This window comes from Myxocyprinus asiaticus, chromosome 12 (genome assembly GCF_019703515.2).
Source record: "Myxocyprinus asiaticus isolate MX2 ecotype Aquarium Trade chromosome 12, UBuf_Myxa_2, whole genome shotgun sequence".
NCBI classification, from domain to species: domain Eukaryota; kingdom Metazoa; phylum Chordata; class Actinopteri; order Cypriniformes; family Catostomidae; genus Myxocyprinus; species Myxocyprinus asiaticus.
In genome coordinates this window covers 35,770,517-35,789,195 of record NC_059355.1, presented here as the reverse complement: position 1 = coordinate 35,789,195, position 18,679 = coordinate 35,770,517, and the positions used below count along the sequence as shown (strand labels likewise).

The 18,679-nt window shown below is 38.9% G+C and overlaps 2 protein-coding genes across 5 annotated transcripts in view; both read left to right on the top strand.

The window, feature by feature from the left end:
- Window positions 1-8,134, top strand: part of LOC127448644 (protein OS-9-like) — a 28,291-nt gene extending 20,157 nt beyond the window's left edge. For 2 of the 3 annotated variants that reach the window (XM_051711324.1, XM_051711326.1), the window contains 5 exons: window positions 80-316; window positions 415-649; window positions 2,069-2,275; window positions 3,306-3,415; window positions 6,180-8,134. In XM_051711324.1, the coding sequence (XP_051567284.1) occupies window positions 80-316; window positions 415-649; window positions 2,069-2,275; window positions 3,306-3,415; window positions 6,180-6,317 (927 nt within the window). In that variant the 3' untranslated portion in view covers window positions 6,318-8,134. The remainder of the gene's footprint in view (window positions 1-79; window positions 317-414; window positions 650-2,068; window positions 2,276-3,305; window positions 3,416-6,179) is intronic. The other variant, XM_051711325.1, reaches the window with a different exon arrangement.
- A 411-nt stretch (window positions 8,135-8,545) lies between these two features.
- On the top strand, window positions 8,546-18,083 carry LOC127449049 (glycoprotein-N-acetylgalactosamine 3-beta-galactosyltransferase 1-B). 2 transcript variants are annotated; one of them, XM_051712144.1, is made up of 4 exons: window positions 8,546-9,029; window positions 9,505-9,762; window positions 11,507-12,171; window positions 14,715-18,083. In XM_051712144.1, exons 2-4 carry the CDS (start codon window positions 9,543-9,545, stop codon window positions 14,922-14,924), a joined length of 1,095 nt encoding a protein of 364 aa, XP_051568104.1. In that variant the 5' UTR covers window positions 8,546-9,029; window positions 9,505-9,542; the 3' UTR covers window positions 14,925-18,083. The 2 variants fall into 2 exon arrangements, with proteins under 2 accessions (XP_051568104.1, XP_051568105.1); XM_051712145.1 differs by having other exon boundaries at window positions 8,573-8,635.
- The last annotated feature ends 596 nt before the right edge of the window (window positions 18,084-18,679 follow it).

Genomic DNA, 18,679 nt, shown 5'->3' with positions numbered 1-18,679 from the left:
ATCAGCCACACTACTCTCTTGATATTGCAATTGAAAATAAAAAAACACTTATCGGTCAACCACTAATTTCTGTGTTCAGAACATGAAAGCCGAGCTGGAAAAAGAGAGCCAGCAATCATCTCAGAAGAGAGTGGAGGAGGAGAAAAAAGAAAGGACAAAAGGGAGGGAAGTGGAGGTGGAGATAGAGGAAGGGGATGAGGATGAGAGATTACTGCAAGAATTTGAGGATGAGATGGAAGATCTGTCTGTCCCCTCCTCCAAGATTGAAGAGATAAAAGAAGAGATGCAGAAAGAGTTTGACAACATCATAGAGGAAGTATGAGCTCCACCATTATAACGTGTACAAATCAGGCAATAGATTCGGAAGTAAATCTGATTTGCGTATGTAAATTCTGTCTTGTTTTTGTTTCCCAGGCTGAGCAAGAGTTAGAGAACGAAGGTCTTAAGGGAGAGTTTGATCGCTCTCAGGCGATGCAAACTTTAGAGAACACACTTGGGAAACTCCTGGATCGTGTTGAAGACAAGACCGGACATGAAAATGAACCAGAAACAGAAGAAAATATAGAAATGCATAAAAATACACACTCTCCACATAAGAAAGAGGGAGGCCCTTCCCCTGGCAGCCCAGACCTGGTTCCCAAAACACCAGGTAAATATGGAGAATGGATGCTGAGTGAACAGGTGCAAGACGTGAGTGCATGAATGAACAGATGGAAGAATGGATGGTTCATTAAATTGCTTGTAACTTTTATGTACTATACACCGATCAGCCACAACATTAAATCCACCTGCCTAATATTGTGTAGGTCCCCCTTGTGCCGCCAAAAGAGCGCCAACCTGCATCTCAGAATAGCATTCTGAGATGCTATTCTTCTTGCCACAGTTGTACAGAGCGATTATCTGAGTGACCGTAGACTTTGTCAGTTCAAACCATTCTGGCCATTCTCTGTTGACCTCTCTCATTAACAAGGCATTTCTGTCCACAGAACTGCCGCTCACTGGATGTTTTTTGTTTTTGGCATCATTCAGAGTAAATTCTAGAGACTGTTGTGCGTGAAAATCTCAGGAGATCAGTAGTAACAATAATACTCAAACCAGCCCGTCTGGCACCAACAGTCATCCATGCGATTATCAAATCAGCCAATCGTATGGCTGCAGTGCATAAAATCATAAAGATACGGTTCCAGAGCTTTAGTTAATGTTCACATCAACCATCAGAATGGGGAAAAAATTTGATCTCAGTAATTTGGACCGTGGCATGATTGTTGGTTTGAGTATTTCTGTAACTGCTGATCTCCTGGAATTTTCATGCACAACAGACTCTAGAATTAATTCAGAATGGTGCCAAAAACAAAAAACATCCAGTGAGCGGCAGTTCTGCGGATGGAGACGACTTGTTGATGAGAGAGGTCAACAGAGAATGCCAGATTGGTTCGAACTTACAAAGTCTACGGTACCTCAGATAACCGCCCTGTATAATTTTGGTGAGAAGAATATCTTCTCAGAATGCTATTCTGAGATGCGGGTTGGCGCAGTTTTGACGGCATGAGGGGGACCTACACAGTATTAGGCAGGAGGTTTTAATGTTGTGGCTGATCGGTGTATGTGTATGTATTAGATATACTGTATAAATGCATTGTACAGTGGGCCCAAAATATTTTGGGCAATTGAGCCAAATTTAAAATGTGTATGTATCATTGCGTTTGATAATTTGATATACTTTCTGTAAAATATTATACCTGAAAAATGTGTTTGTGCTGTCGTTCTTTAAAACAAATGCAACTTGGTTTAATAGTTTGTTGTCTAATGCAATGGCAGTGATACATCTATAAGTGTAGCCTAAGTGTCTAAATTATTTTTTGGGGCCAATGGATAGTTTATTTTCATGATCAAATCATTGTCACCACTAATACTAATACTACACACTGTCATGCTGTTGTGCACCTGACTGGGCTGAGCCATTGATATTGCTAGAGAGACTACAATACATAAAATTGAACAATGGGGAGGGCAAATTTTCCGCTGTATCTGCGGTAACCCCCCTTCCCTCTGTCTCTCATTACCCAAGCCCAAGCGGGCAGCAGTGGCGAGCAGGTAAAAGTCAGGGTGACTAAGTATAAGGTGGGCGGAGGTGTGGCTGCAGGAGCTGTTACCGGGGGCAACGATGATGAGGGGGGTGTGAAGGTGAAGGAACTGGGCGAGGGCGACCCCCAGTGGCAGCAGATTCAGGAAGTGGTCAAAGAACAGCTAGAGAGAGCCGGCATCAAAGCCGAAGGTAGGCCAGAACACACACACCAACACTAAGTATTCCTATCTCCCGTGTGTGTCTTAATGAGTGGAGCAAAGACCTAATCTTGCATTCTGAAATCTTTAAATATTCTTCTGCTGGGGCTCTGCCTGAGTAGCTTGTGATTCTTTATCTCTGAATTAAAATAAATGGTCATTTCTGCTATTCCTCTCTTTCTGACTATTCCAATCTTGTGGCCTTCAAGATTAGGACACTTTCCAACTGAAAGGTTCTCCCAAAAATGATTTTTTTTTTTCATAATTTATCACCCTCATGTTGTTCAAAACTCTTCTATTTTGGGAAACACAGAGGTAGCCTCAGTCACTGTTCACTTTCATTGCATCTTTTTATCATAGAATGAAAGTGAATGGTTCCTAAAGCTGTCACTCTGCCTAAAATCCCTGTGTGTTCCATGGAAGAAAAATAGTATGGGTTTAGATCAACGTGAAAGTGAGTAAATATTGACATGATTTTCATTTTTTTGGGTGAACTATCAACTACCAAAAAGTAGTTTTATGAACATGCTAGGAAACTTAAGTCTTCTCCTCCCAGTTGCTAAGGATTTTTGTTTTTCCCTTTGATGCTGGCTTTTGCACAGCTGTAGAGAAATTTGAGGTTGCCTTTGTCGATCTTCAGAATGGCATTGAATGGAAGCATTTTAAATAGCGTGACTGAAGGGATTTAGAGTACACCCATTTTGTCAGTAGAAGGTGGTGGCTGTTGCTCCAGTTTTTCTGGTTTTGGAGTGGAAATTATGTTTATGGTTGATGGTATATGGAGACTTATGAGGATGACAGCACTTCACTTGTCCTTACTTCGCACAGCCTTCATTACCGTCTCTGCATGCGTCAATTCTATCACTACTTACTACTTCAAACAACTGTGTGAGTGTGTATGTGTGAGTTTAAATAAAAATTAAACATTTGTTTCTGTACTTCTGTTGGTAAAACAATGTCAGTGTAGTTGTTTAGATTAATTTGTGCAGATGATGACTAACGATTTTGGGTCTGTTTTTCAGGAAAGATTGAGGTGAAGATATTAACCCATAAAACAGCAGATGAAGCAGGAGACCAGTGGCTTTCTGAGGAGGATACAAAATCATTTAGAGAGCTTCTCATCAACCTTTTGGTATGTAAATATGTGCACACACTAGACAAGTGATCGATTGTAATCTGTAAGCTATATATATAAACATAAACTTGTTTTTCTGGCATAGCTGCCCAGCAATGTCACTGAAAGTGATAAGGGCAACTATCTGACAAATTTTTCAATACATTTTATTAACAGTAACTGAAACATACATAATACATAAATGTAAAGTATATCATACAATTATCTAAAAAACAAAAATGGTACAATTCTTGTGTGCATATACTATGTTCGTACAAACAATACAGACACACATATCTTATCAATTCATAAACACATACAGTATATGATAATTTAACTTAAAAATACCCATACTTGTGTTAACCTCTTTTTATATTTTCCATACTTTTAATACTGTTAGGTAGGCCTACATAATTTGTCCACTACATATACTGTATATATACAGTGTGTGTGTGTATATGTATGTATGTATGTATGTATGTATATATATATATATACACCGATCAGCCACAATTTTAAAACCACCTGCCTGATATTGTAAATTCTAGAGACTGTTGTGCGTGAAAATCCCAGGAGATCAGCAGTTACAGAAATACTCAAACCAGCCCGTCTGGCACCAACAATCATCCATGCGATTATCTAATCAGACAATCGTGGCTGCAGTGCATACAATCATGCAGATGCGGGTCAGGAGCTTCAGTTAATGTTCACATCAACCATCAGAATGGGGAAAAATGTGATCTCAGTGGCATGTGACCCTGAACGGGGGTCAAAATCAAAAGTAACAGTCAGTATCTGGTGTGGCCACCGGCTGCATTAAGTAATGCAGTGCATCTCCTCCTCATGGACTGCACCAGATTTGCCTGTTTTTGCTGTGAGATGTTACCCCACTCTTCCACCAAGGCACTTGCAAGTTCCCGGACATTTCTGGGGGGAATGGTCCTAGCCCTCACCCACCGATCGAACAGGTTCCAGACGTGCTCAATGGGATTGAGATCCGGGCTCTTCCCTGGCCATGGCAGAACACTGACATTCCTGTCTTGCAGGAAATCACGCACAGAACGAGCAGTATGGCTGGAGGCATTGTCATGCTAGAGGGTCATGTCAGGATGAGCCTGCAGGAAGGGTACCACATGAGGGAGGAGGATGTCTTCCCTGTAACACACAGCGTTGAGATTGCCTGCAATGACAACAAGCTCAGTCCGATGATGCTGTGACACACTGCCCCAGACCATGACAGACCCTCCACCTCCTAATCGATCCCTCTCCAGAGTACAGGCCTCGGTGTAACGCTCATTCCTTCAACGATAAAACAAAACTGCGACTCGTCAGTGAAAAGCACTTTTTGCCAGTCCTGTCTGGTCCAGCGAAGGTGGGTTTGTACCCATAGGCGACATTGTTGCCGGTGATGTCTGGTAAAGACCTGCCTTACAACAGGCCTACAAGCCCTCAGTCCAGCCTCTCTCAGCCTATTGCGGATAGTCTGAGCACTGATGGAGGGATTGTGCGTTCCTGGTGTAACTTGGGCAGTTGTTGTTGCCATCCTGAACCTGTCCTGCAGGTGTCATATTCGGATGTACCGATCCTGTGCAGGTGTTGTTACGTGTGGTCTGCCACTGCGAGGACGATCAGCTGTCCTTCCTGACTCCCTGTAGCGCTGTCTTAGGCGTCTCACAGTACAGACATTGCAATTTATTGCCCTGGCCACATCTGCAGTCCTCATGCCTCCATGCAGCATGCCTAAGGCACGTTCACGCAGATGAGCAGGGACCCTGGGCATCTTTCTTTTGGTGTTTTTCAGAATTAGTATAAAGGTCTCTTTCTTAAGTTTTTATACTGTGACCTTAATTGCCTACCATCTGTAAGCTGTTAGTGTCTTAACGACCGTTCCACAGGTGCATGTTCATTAATTGTTTATGGTTCATTGAACAAGCATGGAAAATATTGTTTAAAGCCTTTACAATAAAGATCTGTAAAGTTATTTGGATTTTTACAAAATTATCTTTAAAATACAGTGTCCTGGAAAAGGGACATTTTTTTGCTGAGTTTGTATATATTCACTCAGTGACCATTTTGTTTTTTCATGTGATTTATCTAATCAGCCAATCATGTGGCTGCAGATAGGGGTCAGGAGCTTCAGTTAATGTTCACATCAACCACCAGAATGCGGGGGGGAATTTGATCTCAGTGATTTCGACCGTGGCATGGTTGTTGGTGCCAGACGGGCTGGTTTGAGTATTTCTGTAACTGCTGATCTCCTGGGATTTTCACATACTACAGTCTCTAGAGTTTACATTTGTTCCCCATTCTGATGGTTGATGTGAATATTAACTGAAGCTCCAGACCCGTATCTGCAGACATATGATTGGCTGTTTAGATAATTGCATGAATTAGTTGGTGTACAGGTGTACCTAATAAAGTGGTCACTAAGATTGGTCAGTGAATATTTACGTCTTTTCTGTTACCCCCCCCAACAAGCATTCTTGGTTTCTTATCCTATAAGTTTTAGATTCCATACCAAATATTTAATATAATTAATGTTTGATTAAAATTTCTGATCCAGAACTAATGTCAGGTCCATTTCACCCTCGGCTTTTAACACTCTAATACTTGATTCAATACGTACAGGGATGTGATGTCATGTAGATTCTCATATTGCCAAACTCTTTGAAAACATGCTGCATTATTGGTTAGCATGGATAATAGCCTTTCATTTTTTTACAGGATTTAACACTGATTCAGCGGGTAAATTACATACTTTTTGTTCCCTTTTTGTGTGTAGACGGGAGGCACAGAGGAGGTATATAAAGAGCAGAAGAGACAGCAAGAGTTGGAGAATAACTACAGATTTGTGTGGGGAGAGAAACAGGATGACAACCAATCCACAGGAAACAGTGATTCTGATGATGCAGACTTTTGAGCCCTCTCTTGCTCTTAACTTGGGACAAATTTTTTTTTTTTTTAACTCTGAGCTAAGACCAGACATGCCGTTGATTGATTGTATTATGTAGTCATTGTTGTTTTGGTTCATGTGGCATCCCCACCGAACTGCTTTCTTGGATCGTTTCAGTCATGAGAACCTTCTGCGATGTTCAGCCCACTTCCACAAACTCTGATTATTCTTTGAGCATCTGAGTTATGTCCTTCCTGTTTCAGTCTTGTTGTTTTTTCCCTTAACAAATATAAAAATCACTTGCATTTGGTGTCGATATTTCACATCCATGTTACAGTGATGTTGGGGAACCTGCTGATATTCCCTAAATGTCAGTTTTGTTTTTTCAGACTTGTGAAATTCACCATGCTCTTTATGTCTATGTGTGACAGGTTATGAAACAGACTTAACGGTACCTCCTTTCTCATGCACACTAACTGGTGTACTAAGTTTATTGTTCATTGTTCAAAGTCAGTCTGGATCATCATGTTCTCATAACAACAAAAATAGTCACGGTCTGTTTGATTTTTGGTTGCTCTTGAATGTCAAGAAAATCTGGATACATGAAATAATTGTTTTTTTATTAATGATAAGAAGGGTTCAAGGCAGGCACAGTGTGGTAGTAGAGTTGATGCAGTCATCCTAATGTAAATTGAAGCAGTGACAGGTAACCAATGTTTAGTCACCATTTATTTTCTGGTATTTTAATGAGTTATTTTGGATTTCTAATATGCTGCTTTTTTTTTTGGCCACTGTTGAGGCTCATATCTGTTGCAAACATGTACAATTAGATTCTCATACAGCTACTGTGCCAAGCTCTGGACTGTAAGCATTTATAATTCACCGTAATGCATATATTTAATGTTTAGTCATGTTTAGACAAGGCTTTAAATAATTTATCTCTAATCACATCATTTTAAGATAGAGCTGGCTTTTCATTTACCTTGTACCAAAACTGATGCCAACTATTAGAAATCCACTACATTTAGACACATTTAGCCTCTTGGTCTCAAGACAAAAGGGCTCTCTTTGTTGTAAATTTTTTTGAGTGGTTATAATTTGGTAGATTGTAAATAATGTTGCTGTAGTGTCTGAATTGTTTGTTGATACGTTTAAAGCATAGGCTACTTTGAGTTTTTAATGTAAGCACACTTGTCCTCTGTGTGAAAGGACAGGAGTGGTAAATCTGCTGTAAGCAAATTCTTTTTTTCTTTTTTATACCATGCATAAAATGTTCCTGTCACCTTACAAATATTTCCGAAATAGGAGTTATAATTGAGAAATAAAAAAATCTGAAGGCAGCTCTCAATGGCAGGCCTTTAGAGCAGGACTACGCATTTGTCCAATGAATACGGCGACATCTTTGATTTTATGGGAATGACATTGAGGCTGTGAGGGATAGACTTACTTCAGTGGCATGCATGGTATATAAAGCTGTAAAAAGCTCCTAGATCACATCAGATTTTCCACAACTCGTTGTCTAGAGTTTTGTTTTGGGTTTTTTGTCTACTGAATGTTCTTGAAAATACATTTTTCTTGAAGCTGTAGTACAGCCCATTTACAGCCTCGTTGTCGTTCCAGTCAAAAATCAAAGATGGCGCTGCTGTGAATAAGGTCTACTCTAGCGAGTGGCCCTGAAATTGTTTACAGCAGTTTAAGAGTTAAAATGTCGACTTCCACGAAATGCACCTTTGTACATGTTTGTACTACTGGAAAAGCATTTCATCTCAGCATCCTCCTGAAAATGCATTCATTTAGAAATGCTGATTGAATAATGTGAAACAATAAATGTACAGATGATACGATTTGGTCCACAATTAATACAGCAAATCATTAACTCATTGAATGAAAAGTTAAGAAACTATGTATCTGCCTCACTTAGGTATCGATTTCGTCACTACATTGTTGCGGTTCTGTTTTTTCCATGTTTTCTGGAACATATTTCCATATTAGACTGTCATTGTAAACCTGTGCCATGTTGTAAAAGTAAACATGAATGCGGACGATATTAAGACACGTACGCCTCTTAACATGTCGGACTAAAGTTAACTTGCCATGATTCCTCACTCATGGCTTTGACGTAATGTGTGCGGTTCTGCGGAAGAAGATAAATGTGGTCCAATCATAACACGCGTTACAGTTGCTCAAACCAAGTGTGACAGGTGATCCATCCAATCACATTCGCTTCCGTATATCCTGCTGACTGTTTCAGAGGTGACGCAAACAGGCTCATGCGTTGGATTCAGTCGGCGAAAGCGGTGTGATCAGAAAGCAATCTGAATCGGTTTAATTAGCGACACGTCCAGGTGGGATGTGTATGTGGGTTACTGTCCATGAAATGAGAATAACTGCAAGTAACTTGTAAATAGGCTGGGTGTTTTAACCTTTTTTATTTTATTTTTTTTAAATACGGAACTGATCCGCCCCTTTCAACTTCGTAAACATTCAGTTAGCAAGAACGTTACTGGTTAGCTTAAAATAAATCGTTATTCTTATCTAACTAAATTTACATGCGCTTACAAATAAGTCAGGACATGATTTTGGATTTTATGTACCAGGCTTGGGAGTCTGTAATTTGGATTTAAATGGAAAAACTCTTCGCTTTAAAGCCATGCTAGCTGTCTGAGTTGGACTGAAATGGACTCGGAGTCGAATCCCACAGTTGTTCTCACTTCTGTTAAGGCGGAAATCAAGTGTCTGGTAAGATTGGGTCATCATCTAAAGTTAAAAAAAAAAGTGTCATTTTGTTTTGAATGACGTTATTTGAAAGATTAACATTTTACGTTATTATTAGCTTAAAATGTGATGTCTGATAAATTACATGACGCTTGACAAGTGTTTGAGAAAGCGTATGTACAGTTCCTTAAGCAAATATTTGTTTCTTTTTTTTTTTTTTTTTTTTTTTTTTTTTTTTTTTTTACGTTAAAGACCAGGAAGTTAAACAGAAGTTGCCTGTTTCGACGCACAACTGTCAGTAGTTGTGTCCTGGTATGATGACACATCTCGTTTGGGCTGCCGTTGCATCGTTGTCTCAACTCCAAGGGGTGTTTGTCGTTTAATCTGTCATTACGATTAGAAATAATGCTATCAGACTTAATGACAGATGACAGGATTTGATCAGTGTTGCGCCACCTCTGCTTGTAGAAGTTAGTCCTTATTTCTGTGTGCTGTACAGGTGCTCTGAGGTGGGAGTCTGTCGATACAGAGCTCGCAATGAAAGCTCTCGGCGCGAGCTCAGCGTTCTACCTGGGCTTTCTGGTGGGCACGTGCAGTCTGTACCTGTTCCTGCGTCAGTTTGGGTTCGCGCGGAACTTCGCATCTCGTGAGCCCGAAGCCTCCAGGAAAAGCCTGCAGGAGATGCTGGAAGAGGAAAGCAAGAACTGGAAGAAGGAGAGATCGGCTCTTTTCAACCTCAACCACCCGCACCATACAGGTAACGCACTGTAGAAACCACAGAATGGATGGAAATATGATACAAATACATACGGCAATTGTAATGAATAATTCTAGATATTTACTCTGGAATATACTATTGCATGAGCAGAACAACTAAAGTTCTGTAACTATAGTCCCATATTGTATATTACTTTGTTCCCACGGGCATCGAAATCTGAAAATATGAGGGAATTTGAAAATTGTGATTTCTAGGCTTGGGAAATTTAAATTGTGAATATAATTTTTTTGCTAGTTATGCTTAGCTCAATATAAAAATTGAATATAATATTTAATCAACTATATATTGCTTTTTGTGACAGCAATTTCTATAAAATGATTTTTTAAAATCCCTATCCCCGAATTATGAATGAATCATAGAAACTCATTGGTTAAAATTAGTTGGAACCCTGATATTAATAGCACTCTTGAATTTTAATGGATTATAATTTGAGAATATACCCCACCCCTCGTATGAGCTGTAGGTTGAGGAGGATGTGTATGTAAGGTAATTGTGTGTAGCTGGATGGAATAGCTTCAGTAGCGCTGGGGGAAATTGTACTCTCAGTGTCATTTGATGCCTTGCCTAGATGTTGTTAAACTTGATTTACATTGTTTCAGTTCCAAACCACCAGCATAAGAAAATTATCTCATTAATAGTCTGTTTCAGATTCACAAGGTAGCAATGATATGAAAGTCTAAGATTTATAATGTATGTACTCATTTTTGTTCTACATGAGCGTTAAAATAAGTAGATTTTTCAGATAAATTTGAATGCTATCTGTCGAAAATGCCATTTACTGCTTGTGACTTTTATCTTTAACGCACCCATTCAGTATGAAGGTGTTGATGGGACCAGATGGCTGAACATGGTAGTCATGTGGTCTTATTATCCATTTAAAAAGGCAACAAGAACGAGTAAATCAGGAACATGATAGTTATTCAAATAGTACAAGTAGGCATTCCCAAGAGAGGAATGTAGACAGGTAGGGTCAGATAATGCTTACAGTGTCCCAGCCTTTTTCACCCAAAGAATTGTGGATCTAATATAATCTGATGATAAAATCAAAAAGACAATTATCCTGTACTATTTGAGCTTTATATCATTCATGTATGCAAGGATTTCTATATGAGCAGGTCAAATAGCCCTTCAGTTATTATCAGTTAATTTGGCCCCATATGTTATGCATAAGAATGATCTCTTCCACATAATGTGACTCTGTTTGTGCATGTTTGTTTTGACTGTGTATCCTGGTGAAAAGATGGACTTTGGTCTGCTTTTGGGTTTGCGTCAAATGTGTGTTGTCCTTGTTAAAGCATACAGAGATGTTTTAGAGACTCTGTTTTATTGCCATCTGGTTATCAATAAACTATCCCTCAAGTGGTAAACTGTAGACTGTCTTATGACAACTCTAAATTTTATTCACACGCATTCATCTCACACAACCATGCATTTTTGCGTCCATCTCCATTGTTTTTCAGTGTTAGCATGCACTAGACAGACGTCTTTGCGCTGCGTCTCGTAGGAGTGCTGCATATTTAAGACGACGTGTCATGTTAAAAACGGTTCAGCTTTTAAAAATGCTCCTTCAGCCACCAGCATTCTGTTCCATTCGTTGCTCTGTGTGTAGTTTTTATTTATTTATTTATTTATTTTACGTAAAAACTTGTTTGGTGTGAACGGCCCATATTCTTTGCATTTTTATGTGTACTGTATTTTTCTGAATCATCTTTGTCTTATTTAGGTGAGGATGGAACAGTAGCTGATGCTCTCTATAAGCGGGTACGCATTTTATGTTGGGTTATGACTGGTCCTAAAAACCTTGAGAAGAAAGCTCGGCATGTGAAAGCCACATGGAGTCGGCACTGCAATATCGTGGTCTTCATAAGCTCTGAAGACAACCCAGATTTTCCCACGGTTGGCCTGAACACCAAGGAGGGTCGGGATCAGTTGTACTGGAAAACCATCCATGCATTCCACTATGTAATGGAGAAACACGGGGATGAGGCAGACTGGTTCCTCAAAGCAGATGATGACACTTATGTGATTATAGACAACCTGCGATGGATTCTGGCCAGTCACTCACCAGATGACCCAGTGTATTTTGGACGGCGGTTTAAGCCCTACGTGAAACAGGGATACATGAGTGGCGGTGCTGGCTATGTGCTCAGCAAAGAGGCTCTGAAGAGGTTTGTGGAAGGATTTCGCACCAAAGTGTGCACACATACTTCCTCGGTGGAGGACCTAGCCTTGGGTCAGTGTATGGAGAAGATGGGCGTTTTGGCAGGAGATTCCAGAGACACCATACAAAGAGAGACGTTCCATCCTTTCGTACCTGAGTCCCATCTCGCTGGCACATTTCCGAAGACCTTCTGGTACTGGAACTACTGTTATTACCCCATTGTGCAGGTGAGCACAAACTTGTCGAAAACATGGGTGCTGATTTTCTCAAGTTCATAGTTCTGTTCCACAATCAATTGGGCTGGCAACCTTCACAGTATTTTAAGGCATTATAGGTTCTAAACAGTACATTTAAAGGGTAGCATAATTTAGATTTTTTAAATTTAAACATATAAGCTTATCATATATTGGCAATATATATTAAAGGCCCGGGTACACTTCATTTTTGTGTGTTCTGGATCGGATCGCGCCTGGATGACCGCGTTGCCTTTTAGAGTATACTCTTCTGATCGCAAGTGAATACGAGCGTGTTCGACGCATACCCACTACAATTACTCTGTGATACTCTTTTAGTACAGTCAATAGCAGGCGAATGCACCAGTGATGCTCACAGGTGAGGTTAATGATGAAGTTTGCGTCATGCTTACTGTGAGCGGAGCAATAGCGTATATGGACAAAGTATACTACAGTTGTCTGCCAAAAGTATGAGAACACCCCCCTCTAATTAACGCATTAGGTTACTCCATTAATTCCAGTGAAGACAAATCATAATGCTACTCCAAACAATGGCATTCAAGGGCATTGTGCGCTTCCAACTTTGTGGCAACAATTTTGGGAGAGCCCTTTTCTAGTCCAGCATGACAATGCCTTTGTGCACAAAACGAGGTCAATAAAGAAATGGTTTACAGAGTCTGGTCTGGAAGAACTTGACTGGCCTACACAAAGCCTAGATCTGAGCCCTACTGAACATCTAGTTTCAAAATGCAACTATCAGCATTGATATATTGGTCTACCTTTAATATGAAACCTTAATTCGATTAACTTAACTGTTGAGACTATTTTTCTGTATATTGTTATACAGACAACCATAGCCTATTGTCTTATTGGTTGCAGCTTACTATTTTACTCTGGTCTAGTCGCAATAAAGGAATAGTTCACCCAAAAATGAAAATTCTATCAATATTCACTTACTCTGATGCCATCCCAGATGTGTATGACTGTCTTTCTTCAGCAGAACACAAATGAAGATCTTTAGAAGAAGATAGAACTCTGTCAGGTCCTTATAATGCAAGTAAACGGGTGCCAGCACTTTGACAGTCCAGAAGTCAAATTTAAGCAGCATAAAAGTAATCCATGCGACTCCAGTTGATCATTGAATGTCTTCTGAAGCAAATTGAAATGTTTGTGTAAAAAATAAATCGATAATTAAAACGTTATTAACTTTTAAAAAGCGCTTCCTGCCAGCAGTTGACGCATCACGTAGCTTTCGCGTGACGTGAGCGCGTCGGTGAATTCATTAAGCGGCACTTATTTACAACAGAAGAATGAACGTCACGTGAGAGTGGTTATTTCAAACAACATCAGAGCTCTGGACGGAAGTGCCAATTTAAAGTTAAAAACATTTAATTATCAACATGTTTCTTACATAAACCTATTGATTCGCTTCAGAAGACATTCATTGATCGACTGGAGTCGTGTGGGTTACTTTTCTGCTGCCTAAATGTGACTTTTGGACCGTCAAAGTGCTGTCACCTGACAGAGCTCTGTCTTCTTCTAAAAATCTTAATTTGTGTTCCGCTGAAGAAAATCAGTCATTCACATCTGGGATGGCAATAGGGTAAGTGAATAATGAGAGAATTTTCAATTTTGGGTGATCTATTCCTTTTAAAGGATTGAATTTTCAGTCATTTTTTAAGACACACATGTTTTAATGTCACCCTTCACATACATCCTGTTCAATTAAATATTGATTATACCTCGAAAGAACATTTATTTTACGCCCTGCAAGTCAAAAGGCACAAATCTCCATGTCTTTGTCCCAAGGAAGTGTGAGTTTGTTTTAGCTCAGATCCAAGTTCATCTACAGTGGCAACTTTGCCTGATGATATTTAAGGAATATTCTGGGTTCAATACAAGTTAAGCTCAATTGAAAGCATTTGTGGCATAATGTTGGTTACCAAAAAAAATTATTTCGACTCGTCCCTCCTTTTCTTTAATAAAAGCAAAAATCGAAGTAACAGTGAGCCACTTACAATGGAAGTAAATGGGGACAATTTTTGGAGGATTTAAAGGCGGATGTGAAGCTTAAAATGTTATAAATAAATAACATTAATTTTTCTGTTAAAACTCATGTATTATTTGAGATGTAAAGTTGTTTAAATTGTCATTTTTAATAATTTTAGGGTTTGAGGGTTTATTGACATTGGCAAAATTTGCTAAAACTTCTCACAGAAAAGGTTAGTAAGTGATTTTATCACACTAAAATCATGTTAACACGCACACTGTTTATATCTTGTGGCTAACCTTTTGAAACGGTTTTTTTAATGTTCAAAAATTGGCACCCATTCACTTCCATTGTAAGTGTCTCACTGTCACCTTGATTTTTGCTTTTTTTAAAGAAAAGGAGGGAGGTCAACATAATTTTTTGTGGTAATTAATATTATGCCGCTAATGCTGTCGATTGAGCTGAACTTTTATTGAAACCGGAATATTCCTTTAAGGAAACAAAGTTTAAAGATTACATTCTGTTTTTTTTTCTCTCTGTCTCTCAGGGGCCCCAGTGTTGTTCAGATTTGGCTGTTTCTTTCCACTATGTGGACGCATCACACATGTACCTGCTGGAATACTACACTTACCACTTACGTGCCTTTGGCTACAAATACCGCTATCAGCCCCCTGAACCCAGTGTCATACAAGACTTTAATCCCCCAGACAAAGTGGAGATTGGAGAGTCAGAGCAAGAGCAGGGGCTAGAAGCATAGAAAAGGGAAGACAAAGCCCCTGAACCTGAGGAAAAGTTATAGCAGCTTTTTGTTTATGACTTTTTTTTTTTTAAATAACTGATCATTTGAAATCTTCTTCCTAAAGAACTGTTTTTTGGGATGACTGCCTGTGATTTGCATTTTTACTTTGGCTCGAAAGACCTTTATTGTGCCACAGAAATGTGTGCGTGTATGTGTGGTTTAATTAACTAGTAGTCTATTACTGTGTGGAAGGGTGTTCCTCTTAATGCATTTGTATGTGAATGTCTCTAGATATTTGTATGACAATACAGAATTGTATTAAATGAAGGTTGACAGAGCCTGCCTTAATGGTATAATAACATGGGGTATTTTTTTTTCTTCCCGCCAATTAGGTATAGATGCAGGCCGGAGACCTCCAAAAGGGGGTGGAATCTCCAAAAGAGGGCGGAGTTACTCCAAAAAGGGATTGCTTCAACTCCAAAACAGTGTCACTTCCACCCACGTTTAAGGGGCTCCCTATTTCTTAAATGGCGGTTTGGAGTTCCCGCCCCCTTTTGGAGCAATGCCTGCAGGTATACCCTTCTCTTTCTTTGGGCCACAAGCAAGACTTCCACCCCATGATTGCCTCTTTATCCATTATGCCTGCTATCAGATTGCAATTTGGGGGGCGTTTTAAATTTTTTGGGGGGGAATTGTTTACTCTGCACAGTGTTGAGGTCATGGTACTGTGTAATCATAAGCACGGTGCCATGTATGATGTAATAGCTGTGTCCTATTCTGTTGCCAAAAAAAAGGCCTTGATTTCTTTTCATTTGCCTTTTCCCCACTGAATTAGTGCCTCTGCTCTGATCCAGAGAAACCATGACTTTCTTTATGTCCCCAGACCACTTTTCCATTCAGTGTATGCAGTAATCTTCTAAGCAAATGTTTAAATAATAATTCAGAGTGTCTGTAGAGCTCGTATTATCTCTCAAATTATAGCTTTCAGTTAAATTCAGTAAACACACTTAAGCTCCAGCAGTGTTTCACAACACCCACAACAACATTTGCCAAATGCAAGGTGTAGAACTTACTTTAATCAAGTTATATTGATGTTGTCCCACCTAAACAAGAAGTAGTCCGTCAGCACCAGTAAGCCATTCTACCCTGCTCTGAAAGTCAAGAAAGCTGCATGAATGCAAATTAGCTCTACTTGAATATCCTGTTGGCTGGCCCAATAGTTGTTCATGAGCTCTTGGGAAAGAGGTTTAAAGTAAGGTAGATAAGATGGCTAAAGTATGTGCTGTTGTTTTTCTCAACCCTGATGGGAATTGTGGTCTTGTAAATGAGCACCATTTTACAGACTGTGAAGCCTGCAGGATGTGAGCTATTGGATTCTACAGACCACACGACACTTAAACTAGAATAAGACTGTGAAGCTTTTCATTTAGGGTAGAATTTCAGGGTTGCCCCAGTTCACTCTTGCGCACTGACTTTAATTCACACCTTTAGCACAGTAACTCCTGCAACACTCTATGTGTGCCATAACATTGTGGTTTAGTGTGTGAATTGTCTCTCATTTCTCAAATGTTTGCATCTGTGTAAATGTGCAGGTTTTAATGCTATCAGACCATTTCTTAAGTGTATTCACCCTCTATCCCAATATAGTTTGGAAACTTCTTTCATTGCTAATAATGTTAAATGTATTTTCTCGTCTTCCTTTTAAACCACAACTTTTTAATTTTAGATAAAGTTTGATATTTAAACCCCTTTAAACCTTCAGCAGAGGCAGCAAAACAGGCTGTGCTCTTACTCTTTCCAGAAGATGTGGTTCAGGTGTTCATCAGAGAATGCTACATCTTTACCTACACTTGATTAGCCAATGTTTTGTTTGTTATTAGTTCTTGACATAAATACTTGGCACATTTATGAAGGAATTCAAATAAAAGTTGAATTTACATGTGAATGAATCTTATTTGAACTGAAAATAAAGAAGTTTGATTTGAATCCGAACCACTGTTGCCCTGTGACCACTCCAAGCACAATTTTGTAGCAGTTTTTGAACAGAATGAGGTTTAAGAGACAGGACAGCATCTCCTAAGATCAAGCAACATGTAGTATATTCTTGGTGAAATGATCCTTATTTTAGTACCTAAACGAATTCTTTGTACATCTTAAAAATTGTAAGGGAGTGAAAATGTGTTGGAAAAATTATTGCTTTTCTTATTTAAAAGTCTTCAATAATGTATGAATGGTGGGAATTACACTGTTCACTGCATAGTTTCAGTGCTAAGCCTCACAAAGTACTTCTGTTTTATTGTGGAAAAGAGCACTCTAATGTACTGCTGAAGCAAGGAGGAAAAATACTTCACAATTCAAATACAGCATACATGTTTTCTCTGAAGTCGGTTCATTATTTTAAAGAGCAGTTACCAAGACATGTTTGAATGTGTTCATACCTCCCGAGTATGTTGATCTTTCTCAGAAATCCCTTTGGTTTGTCATTTGTAAACATTCTCTACTTTTCAAGTTTACATATGCTCATTTCTTTTGCAATGCATTAGATGTCAAACAGTGAACATGCTTATGAAGAGTACAGTAATTTGAGGAAATAGTATTGTTTAAACAACAGGATCAGGACTGCTGATGCCTCTTAGGTAATATGAGTTACATTTGCATGTCTTATAATTCTGATTCATTGGAATATTTACATTGGACATTTTCTTACTTGAGGCAAAAAGATTCATGTGACAATTCATGTTTTCTGCGAAAAACATTTAATTTAAATAATGAGTTGTGTGTGTTTGCAAGTATGCTCCAATGCCCTGTTCTCATTAATGGCCTTTCCATTGCTTCTGCACTTTGGGTGTTACATGAAGAGAGAGCCCGACATTTCTGAAATGAAGCAGACCTGTTGCTAATGAGAACATCAAAACCAGCTGGATGATGCAAATGTGTCCAATCCTGTTAAAGTGAATCTGCATTTCTGATTTCATGCCATTGTCTTTAATCCAAAGGTACTTGTTTTCTTCTCTGTTTTTCAGTAGTGTCTTATATGTACAAAGGGAATCTTGTACAGTACTGCCACAGCAAGCTTTTATTTATAAAAGAGTGTGTGAGGCAAATGTATGACAAGAACAAATCAATTCAATGAGGATGATAACCAGCATATTAAATAAAGACTTCTTTTACAATGAACACTTTTTATGGTGTCCTTAATGAATATCATGTAAATGTGTTTGTGATGTACAACTACCTAAATTCATTGAAGAAATTAAATATATTTGAGGGCGGGTATGTTTACGACATGTTAAATAAGCATAATTTATGCTCATAAGAATGAATTATAAGCAGCAAATCTTACCACATCTTTCCACCCAACACACATTATACTTTTAACAGGACCATTTTCCTTTTTCATGACCCAGTAAACCAGGACTGTTTTCCTTCTCCATGACCCAGTAAACCTATCAAAACATCCTGTATCTGATTGGTGCATTCTGTACTTGGAAATCTTAGATGTAAGTATGTGCATCCCACATTAAAAGGAAAAATACACTAGAAGGAATGCACTGTGACAATAATTAAAATAATAACATTCAGTTCACACAGCTCAATTATGGCTCTGTGAAAAAGACCGTTATTATTTCTCCTGAATGGCATAATGCCATGGTGGATGAGTTCTGGGCTGATGAGATAATGCTTCATACAGCACAGCAAAAAAAAAAAAAAATCAGTACAATCATACTGAAAACTCATTAAGCAATTAAAGTCCCCACCATACTAAAGGAATA

What these genes read in the sequence shown, in the direction of transcription:
- LOC127449049 (XM_051712144.1), top strand. Translation starts at nt 9,543, where the DNA reads ATGAAAGCTCTCGGCGCGAGCTCAGCGTTCTACCTGGGCTTTCTGGTG. An exon ending in CAACCACCCGCACCATACAG is followed by an intron (nt 9,763 to 11,506) that starts GTAACGCACTGT and finishes TGTCTTATTTAG; the next exon opens with GTGAGGATGGAACAGTAGCT. An exon ending in GTTATTACCCCATTGTGCAG is followed by an intron (nt 12,172 to 14,714) that starts GTGAGCACAAAC and finishes TCTGTCTCTCAG; the next exon opens with GGGCCCCAGTGTTGTTCAGA.